This window comes from Gekko japonicus, unplaced genomic scaffold, assembly GCF_001447785.1.
Source record: "Gekko japonicus isolate JY-2015 unplaced genomic scaffold, Gekko_japonicus_V1.1 scaffold1201, whole genome shotgun sequence".
Classification (NCBI taxonomy): domain Eukaryota; kingdom Metazoa; phylum Chordata; class Lepidosauria; order Squamata; family Gekkonidae; genus Gekko; species Gekko japonicus.
Window position 1 is genome coordinate 73,283 of NW_015172039.1, and position 9,593 is coordinate 82,875.

Consider the following 9,593-nt stretch of genomic DNA (forward strand, 5'->3'; position numbering starts at 1 on the left):
GGGGGGGTAACAGTGGGAGGGCTTCTGGAGTTCTGGCCCTGCTGGTGGACCTCCTGAGGGCACTTGGCATTTTTGGCCACTGTGTGACAGAGGGCTCTTTCACACACCTAAATAACACGCTTTCAATCCACTTTCAATGCACATTGCAACTGGATTCTATGGTGTGAAATGGCAAAATCCACTTGTGTGGGACTGGACGGGCCACTGGCCTGATTCAGCATTGGCCTCTCTTCTGTTCTTATCTTTGCTGAACCTGGAATGAACTGGTGGGTGTCCAGGAACCCACACAAGCACACGCTGAGCCTTATCCCCTCCTTCCACCAATGGGAGAGATCTTGAGGCTCCATACCCCACTTCCTGGCGGCCCACGCCACCCGGGACCAGCTCCATTCCCCTGCATCAGATTTTCTGTTCCCCCTCCCTCCACAGGCAGGCAGTCTGTTGAGCTTTTGGGGAGAGTTTCCGGGGGACCACAGACAGCCCAGAGCAGACCCAGCCAAGCGCCCCTCTGAAGTATGGGCAGAGCTGCAGGGCCAGTCGTCTTGGGCGTGACCAGTGGCATGCTTCCCTCTATGGACACGGCTACCCTGCCCGGGTCCCTCGCTGCTGCCATCTCCACAAAGGCTGTTTGGATTCACTTGCTCTGCTTTAGTATCCCACTGCTACCGACATGGCAGTCCAGTCTCGGCTTTCTTCCGTGGGTCCTTGGGGCAGAACTCCGGGCTGCTTGCACGTGCCCAGTGGGGCTATGCCACATTTGCCAGCGGCCTCGGAGGGGTGGGTGGTGGAAACTTGCGTGGCCGTGGGGAAAGAAGGGGGTGGGCCTGCCTCTGCACTCACCCCGCCACCTGCCTGTCTTCCTCCCCTCCACAGAAGTGTTTGCGGCTGAATCCCGATGTCCCCATCTGGGTCTCCAAGCAACGGATCCTCTGCACCCTGAACCACAGCCTGAAGGACGTGCTGAATTATGGCCTCTTCCAGCCGGCCTTCAACGGCAGGGCGGGGAAATTTCTGGACGAGGAGCGGCTGCTGAGGGAATACCCCCTGAACCCGGACACGCCAGTCTCTTACCTGGAGGTACGCATTCGCACCTGCTCCACTTTGGTACCCTCCTCCCCACATGCTTCTCTCTGTCGCGGGCGCCGTTGCCCGCAGGTTGGACTACGGGTGTAAGGCCCTTGCTAGACTCTGACTGGGTGGGGGCAGCTCTGGGTTGGGGGATATACCTGGGGATTTTTTGGGGGGGTGGACCCTGGAGAGGGTGGGGTTTGGGAAGGGGAGGGCCATCAGCCGGCTATAATGCCATCCAGCCCCCCCTCCAAAGCAGCCGTTTTCTCCAGTGGAACTGATCTCTGTAGTTTGGTTGATCAACCTGGTGTAGAGCCAGTTTGGTGTCGTGGCTAAGTGCGCGGACTCTAATCTGGGAGAACCGGGTTTGATTCCCCACTCCTCCACCTGCAGCTGCCAGTGTGACCTTGGGTCAGTCACAAGTTCTCTCAGGAGCAGTCCTTGAGAGAGAGCTCTCTCAGCAGCCCCACCCCCCTCACAGGGTGTCTGTCTGTTGTGGGGAGGGGAAGGGATGGGAGTTTGTCAGCCGCTCTGAGACTCCCTTGGGTAGTGACAGGCCATGGGGTATAAATCCAATCTCCTCCCCGTCTTCTTCATAGCGGGAGATCTCAGCTGGAGGTTGGCACCCCTAACTGTGAGTCTCAAAGGGGGAGAAGGTGCTTCTGTTGCAAGAAAATTTGCCTTTTTTTCCTTTTCCTAAGGAGGGCAACCCGACGGTGGCCATGGAAGGGCCGGTGCCTCAGAGTCAAACAAATATCAGAAGAAACGGGTGGCGACACGTAATGTCCCCCTGCAGGGCGAACAGTAGCCCCCTTGCACCATTTCAGGCTAGGAAAAGGGCACACCCTGAGAACCTCCCTATTCAGAGGCAGTCTGCCTCTGGATCCCAGGGCTAGGAGGCCGTCTCGAGGGAAGGCCTCAGCTTCCGTGTCCTGTTTGTGGGCCCTCTGGGGCCAAGGGTTGGCCTCTGTGTGGAACAGGATGGTGAACTAGATGGACGGCTAACCCTAAGCCTGAGCCAAGGATGAGGGGGCGGCTTGAGCCCCCTCTCCCTGCATACCCCAGTCTGGTCTGCAGGGCCCATCTTGGGCAGACACGGAGGTAGGGTCGCCAGGCCCCCGGTCTGGGCAAGGGTTCCCCCGCTTTTGCAGGCCCCTTTCCATCACCAGCCAGCAGGCCAGCGTGGGGGAACCCCACCCGCAAATGCCCCCAAATGTGACGTGATGATGAAACCCGGAAGTGATGTCATCCCATTGCCGTCAGGGGGTGATGCTCTAGTTTTCGGGCAAAACTCTATGGTAAAATTGGGCTCCAACCATAGAGTTTTGTCCAAAAACTAGAGCATCACCCCCCCTAACATTGGCGATGTGATGACATCACTTTGCGCACGCCAGAAGATCCCGGGACGGGCCCTGGAGGCCCCCCCCCAGCCAGCAGCCAGGTTCGACCTGGCAGCCCGACACGGAGGTCCAGTGAAACCGCTCCCATCCAGTCAGGTCCTAAGTAGTTAGTAGGCCTCAGAGCATCCTGTGGCAGTGAGTTCCACATTTGAATTACTCGTGGTTTCAAGAAATATTTCTTTTTGTCTGTCCGGAATCTCCTGCCCCCTCAGCTTCCCTGGGTGCCCCCGGACTCTAGTTGTGATGATGGTCCTCGGCCTGAGGCTGAGGGGGGAGCGGCCTGTAGGCCTCAAGGCCCTAGGCCTCAGGTGAAAACTCCAGGCCGCAGGCCTACGTTCCCTCAGCACCCTGCAGGCCTCAGGATTGGACAGGGGGGAAATGGAGGGAAAAGCAGGAGCCAATGGCTGTGGAGGAGGCGGAGCTCTGGCAGAGAGTATATAAGGCCCTGCGCAGAGAGGGCAAGTTGAGGGGTGGGGAGCCTGCTTTTAGGTGGAGTTGATCCCTTGTCCAGGGTGGAGCACCCCTACCGCATAGGGGTGCCAGCCTCCAGGAGGGACCTGGGGATCCCCCCTGGAATCATGGCTCATCTCCAGACTACGGAGCCCTTGGAAAGAATGGCTGCTTTAGAGGGTGGACTCTAAGACACTGGACCCCGCTGGGGTCCCTGTCCTCCCCAAGCTCCACCCCAAAATCTCCAGGAATTCCCCAACCTGGAGCTGGCAACCCGGTCACCCCATCCCCCACCGGTGGCCGGTGTGTGGGGGGGAACCAGTGTTCCCTCTAAGCTGAGTTAGTGTGAGCTAGCTCACAGTTTTTTAGCCTCCGGCTCACACATTTTTGTCTTAGCTCCGGAAGGATGGCTCCAGGGCAAACTAATTTGTGCCGTGGCCAAAATGCTTGCTCACAACCTTAATGTCAGTAGCTCACGAAGTAGAATTTTTGCTCACAAGATTCCACGGCTTAGAGGAAGTATTGCTGGTAACCAGGGGTCATTTCATAGAAAAAGAGGTGCAGGAGCTCATTAGCATAACTCATTAGCATAACTCATTTGCATATGCCACGCCCCCTGACATCACCGGAAGTGTGTCTGAAGGCAACACCCACCACTCAGGCTCCACTGGACTGTTTTGGATTGCTGGGGGGGGGGACGCACAGATCTGCCCTCACAGAGGCAGGGCCGAGGGGTGGGGCCCTGCAACTTACCTGGCTGCTTCTTGCTCCTTGTGGCCTGACTGAGGGCTGCTGGGAGCAGGGGGTGGGGCTTGTTGCATGTGCCCGCCCCCTGGGCTCCTTACTGCTGGAGCTCCGCTCCTGTGGGCTCCCGCAGGAAATGACCCCTGCTGATAACCCTCCAACTGGGGTCATACAATGCAATGGTTGCTTCAGGGAGCTTTGTTGCTTTCTGGCTGGCTTTTCTCTCTGTGAGTTTTGCCCTTGTTCATTCTGCCCCATTTTTTGTAGCGTTTCTCCTGTTTACTTGTTAAAGTGTTTGCTTCATCGACTGTTTCTTGTTGAGTCTTCCTGGGCTCTTCAAGCCTCAAATCAGGATGCTCTCTGACTACCAAGGGGTTGCCTGGGGCAGGGAGGGTACCCTGGGCTCCCCCCAGTCAGTAAAGCCCCAGAACCAGAGTGGTGCCAGTTAGTTAAGGCCCTTGCCTGCTCCGGGCCTAAAGGGGGCAGGGGGTGAAGAGGGGTGTGTGTGGGGAAGGAGAGGCCCCCAGAAGGGCTGTTCTGACTGTGGCCAACCTGCACGGCCCACGCTATTCCGTGGCAGTAGTATTTCAGGTATTTTCAGTGGCTGCGGTGGCTCAGAGGTTAAGATGCTGAGCGGCAGACCGGAAGGTCTGTGGGTCGGCAGTTTGAGACCCGAGTGCCGCGTGACAGAGTGAGTTCCCGTCTCTGGCCTAGCTCCTGCCAACCTAGCAGTTTGAAAGTAAGAAATTGCAAGTGGATAACTACCACTTCAGTGGGAAGGTAACAGCGTTCCGTGTGCCTTGGTGTTTCGTTATGCCGGTCACAGAACCACGGAAATGTCTTCGAACAGCGCTGGCTCTTCGGCTTGGAAACGGAGATGAGCACCGCCCCCTAGAGTCAGATTTGCCTGGCTTTCGAGCAAAGGAAACCTTTACCTTTACTAGTATTTCAGGAGACGGAGAAAAAGTTCTCTCCATCTGCTGTCTCTATGCCATGTCCTCCCCCCCAAAAAAGTCATCTCTTTTCTAAAGGGAGAAGTCCCTGACCCTTTGGCCTTTCCTTAGAGGGAAGGTGCTTCCTCTTAGTTGCCCTTTTCCAGCTCTGCAGTAACCTTTTTGAAGGGAACTGCCTTGCAGATCTTCGGGAAGAAGACTCAACTATATTTAGCTAAAAGATCCACAGGTTCCCATTGGAGTTCTTTACAAACTGAAGGGTGAAGGCCAGGCAGCTTCAATGGCCTGTTCCGTCATAATTGTTCCAGTTAATTCTGAAATGTTATCCTTTGTCACTGCTTCCGTTTGACGCAGTTCTTTAGGTGCCCTGCCACGAAAGGACGATTCACCATGGAGCTAAGCGAGGAAGGTGAAGGCACTGTGGGAGAGGAGCAGGACCAGAGTGGGTGTGGGTGCGTGCAGGCGTGCTTGTGGAGAGGGGCATGGATAGGGCACAGTGCCTGCACAGCACCTGCTTCTCCTTCTCCCTGCCCCGTGAGAAAGCCGTCTCTGCTCACACACCCCTCACTGCAGTCTGGGCTGTGGATTGCCAGTTTGGTGTAGAAGAAGAAGAAGAGATTGGATTTATACCCCACCCTTCACTCAGAGTCTCAGAGCGGCTTACCATCTCCTTTCCCTTCCCATCCCCACAATAGAAAGACGCCCTGTGAGGTCGGTGGGGCTGAGAGAGCCCTGAAAGAAACTGTTCTTTTCAAGAACACCTCTGACAGAACTATGGCTTGCCCAAGGTCATCCAGCAGCTGCGAGTGGAGGAGTGGGGAATCAAACCTGGATCTCCCAGATTAGAATCCGGACACTTAACCACTACACCAAACTGGCTCTGTAGTGGTTAGGGGCACGGACTCTAATCTGGGAGAACTGGGGTTTGATTCCCCACTCCTCCACATACAGCTGCTGGTGTGACCTTGGGTCCGTCACAAGTCCTCTCAGAGCTGTTCTCTCAGTGGCAGTTCTCGAGAGAGCTCTCTCAGCCCCACCGACCTCACAGGGTGTCTGCTGTGGGGAGAGGAAGGGAAAGGAGATGGTAAGCCGCTCTGAGTTTCCTTTGGGTAGTGAAGGGCCATGGGGTATACATCCAATGTCTTGTTCCGAAAAGGGGTGGATTTTGATGCAAAAGGGTCCCGCCTCCACGCTACCTGCGGCCCTGCCTCCTGACAGAGAAGGAAGGAAAGGAGCTGATGCACCACGGGCTGTCCACTGATATGGGTGGCGTAACAACAGGACTTGCTCGGGTGCCCCTCCACCTCCAGGTGCCCTAGGCGATCACTTAGTTGTTCCTAATGGATGGGCCAGCCCTGCTGCCGCTTCCCCTGTGCCTGTCACCGTGGGTCCTGCAGGGGGGCCTGGGAAGGCATTTGTGGGGCCTGGCTTGTGCCCATGAACTCCTGCTCCTGGAATTTGGCCAGGCCAGGCCAGGGGCCATTTGGAATCATAAGAATCGCAGGGTCGGAAGGGGCCACACGGGCCACCCACTCCCACCCCCTGCTCAGTGCAGGACCAGCCTAGAGCAGGGGTGGCCCAACTTGCTTAACATAAGGGGCCACATAGATTAAATGTCAGATCTTTGAGAGCCACAAGGCATGAACAAATATTACACACACATTTTTATTGGAAAATTTACTTTTTATTAACATTAAACGAGACTGCCAAGAATAAAACCGAAAGGGGTTAAAACAGATATGGGGGGAAAGAATGAAAAGAGGTGGAAAGAAAGCAACTTTAACTTTAAATTCATCCTCCAAGCCCTCCCCTGGCCCAGGCTTGGCTTGGAGAAGGGATTTAAAGGAACAAATGCCTTCTCCGAGCCAGCCGGTGGTGGTGGGGTTTGAGAGTGCATTTAAAGTTAAAGTTGCTTTCTTTCTCTGCTCCCCCCCCCACCTCAAGCCTACCCAGGGAGGGGAACACTGGCTGGGGAAGGGAAAACTGATCGAGGAGGCACACCTCCCCTTTGCTTCCCCAGCCGCCCTGCCGGGAGCCACAGAATATGTGTGAAAGAGCCACAGTTTGGCCACCCTAGTAGGCCTAGAGCATCCCTGACACAAGTGTTTGTCCGGATGCTGCAGAGCTGTAGCGCCTTCTTGTGGGAGGTTTGGGGCTGCCAGGGTGAAGCCAGAGTGGGCTGCTTTTGACCCTTCAAAACATAGATGGGCCCTTTTAACTGAGTGCTTGATCTTCTTGGTTTTTATGAGACGGAGCTTTTCCACTGCGGTTTCGCTGGCCAAACTAGACGGCCCGTTGGAAATCAATGTGCAGGAGACATAAGTGGTTGGCGGCTGAGGCTGTGCTGTGCTCGAGGGTGTTCTGTTGACCGTTTCCCCCTTGGCTTTCCTCCTCCAGTTCCGGTACAAGAGGCGAGTGTACACCCAGAGCCTGCTGGACGACAAGCAGTTTGCCAAGCTACACACCAAGGTAAGCGTCGGCTGTCTGTGGAGCTTGTCGGATGCGTTTCTGGATCGCAGGAGGCCTCTGCCCTGCGTGAGGTGCTGGCACGCCTGTGTCTTTGGCCGGGGTCTGCCCCAGGAGCAGGCCTGGAGGGGGGGGCATCAGCCACTCAAGGGCCTTTCCTTGGACGCAAGCCCCACAGGTGTCCCACGGGCCCTTTGGCGAGAGAGGTGCCTCCTCTTTCCCATGGCAGTGTCTACAGCTGGACAGATCTTGAGCCCCTTTCTGGTGCCGTTGGGCAGAGCTTGGGGCATTCCGTCGCTCGCCGTTGCCTGTGGTTCCCCTCTTCTGCTTTAAAGCCCTTTATGGCCGGGGGCCTACATACCCGAGGGACCGCCTTTCCCCAAAGGTTCCCCAGAGAGCACTGTGATCAGGGTCTCAACACCGACTGACCCTCCCCAGACCAAAGGATGCCAGGCTAGCTGCAACTAGGGCCAGGGCTTTCTCGGTGGCAACTCCTCTCCGGTGGAACAAGCTCCCGGAGGAGATCCGGGCCCTGTGGGACCTTATGTCGTTCTGCAGGGCCTGCAAGACGGAGCTCTTCCACGAGGCTTTCAATTAGGAGCCGCCCCGGGGTAAAAGGCCTGTCCCCTGTAGTCCTCAAGGCAGACTGAGCCAGCCGCATGTTCTTAGATCGGGGTTGACCGCTAGGAAGGCACTGAAGTTTGAGCGTCATTCCAAATGTAATGTTAAATTGGCATCTGGGTGACCATCTGTTCGCACCTTTTAATGTTGGAATTGTTTATATGGTTTTTATGATCGTTGATATTATTTATTGCTGTTTATTGCTGTTTGTAAGCTGCCCTGAGCTGGCCGTGGCTGGGAGGGAGGGGTATAAATTTAATAAATATTCTGCTATGGTCTATTCTGCTATGGACTCAGGCCTCACCTGGAGTCCTGTGTCCACTTTTGGGCACCACATTTGAGGAGGGATGTTGACAAGCTTGAACATGTCCAGAAGAGGGCAAACAGGATGGTGAGAGGGTTGGAATCCAAGTCTCACGAGGAAAGGCTGAGAGAGTTGGGTCTGTTTAGCCTGGGAAAGAGAAGGCTTAGTGGGGACATGATGACAGTCTTCAAGTATCTGAAGGGCTGCCATGTAGAAGATGGAGCAGATCTATTCACTCTTTTTTATGTTTTGAAGCGGAGGCTGGACGACCATCTCTCAGTTATGTTGTAGGTATATAGGGCTATCTTTCAGCTATGCTCCTGCAGAGTGCAGGGGGTTGGACTAGATGACCTGCAAGGTCCCTTTCAACTCTAACATTCTATGATTCTTGCTCCGGATTGCAAGACTAGATCTAATGGGTGGAAATAACAAGGGAGTCGCTACTGGCTAAATATCAGGGGAAACTTCCTAATTGTCAGAGTGGTTGAGCAGTGGAACAGACTGCCTCGGGAGGGGGTGGATGCTCCTTCGCTGGACGTTTTCAAGAGGAGGCTGGATGACCCTCTTTCGGGCATGTTGCGGGGCTCTCTTTTGGCTCTGCTCCTGCAGAGTGCGGGGGGTTGGACTAGATGACCTGCAAGGTCCCAGTTCCAACTCTAACATTCTATGATGATTCTATGAAATAAATATAAGTAACGCATAAACTTCCAGAAGGCCTCAGAAGCAGCCGCAGCTGCTGGGCAGGGAGAAAAATGCCGTGGTTGTAAAGCCGAGAGCCAGCGGAGCCGAAGAGTGGGGGGGAAGGATCTCCCTGTTCTGCTGGTTTGTCCAGATGGGTCCCTCCCCTCCAGCCAGGGACATTCGGCCGGCCACGGGGGGGGGGCACTCTGGGGCCTGGCGGAGGTGCTGCCGCCCCTGTGGGCTGGCCGGTGCCCCTCCAGGGCTTGGATGGGAGTGTCTTTGTGCTTCCTTTCTGTTCCAAGGGCTTGGGGGAAGACTGCCGTCTATCCCGATCACATCTGATAAGAGCAGGATTGGAGCCAGGGCCCCCCCAAATCCAGCATCCTGTCTTTAGTAGTGGCCAGGAGGAAATCAAAGTCCGCACCAGTCACCAGGAGATAAGGCCAAGGCTGATGCTGCAAGTAAAGTAAATATATATATATACAACGAGTGAGCAGGGCATCTCTGGCTACCCAGTTTGGTGTAGTGGTTAGGAGCGCAGACTCTAATCTGGGAGAACCGGGTTTGATTCCCCACTTATAGAGCCATAGAGTTGGAAGGGTCCATAGAGACCGTCTCGTTCAACCCCCTGCCCAGTGCAGGACCAGCCTAAAGCATCTCTGACAAATATTCCTCCAGCCTCTTCTCGAAAGCTGCCAGTGAAGGGGCACTAACCACATCTCCCAAGGCAGCTGATTCCACCTTTGAGCCACCCTGGCCATGGGAAAGTTTTTCCTAATATCCAGCCGATGCCTTTCTGCATGTAATTTAAACCCGTTGCTTCGGGTCCTATCCTCTGCTGCCAACTGGAACAGCTCCTTGCCCTCCTCCACATGACAGCCTTTCAGATATTTAAAGAGAGCAATC

General features: G+C 55.4%; 1 protein-coding gene across 1 annotated transcript in view; it reads left to right on the forward strand.

Annotated features, from left to right (window-relative positions):
- The window catches only part of SHANK3 (SH3 and multiple ankyrin repeat domains 3), a 368,789-nt gene that overhangs the window by 7,582 nt on the left and 351,614 nt on the right, over positions 1-9,593 (forward strand). Inside the window, exons 2-3 of the mRNA XM_015420662.1 lie at positions 874-1,077; positions 7,013-7,084. Of these exons, the coding sequence (XP_015276148.1) occupies positions 874-1,077; positions 7,013-7,084 (276 nt within the window). The remainder of the gene's footprint in view (positions 1-873; positions 1,078-7,012; positions 7,085-9,593) is intronic.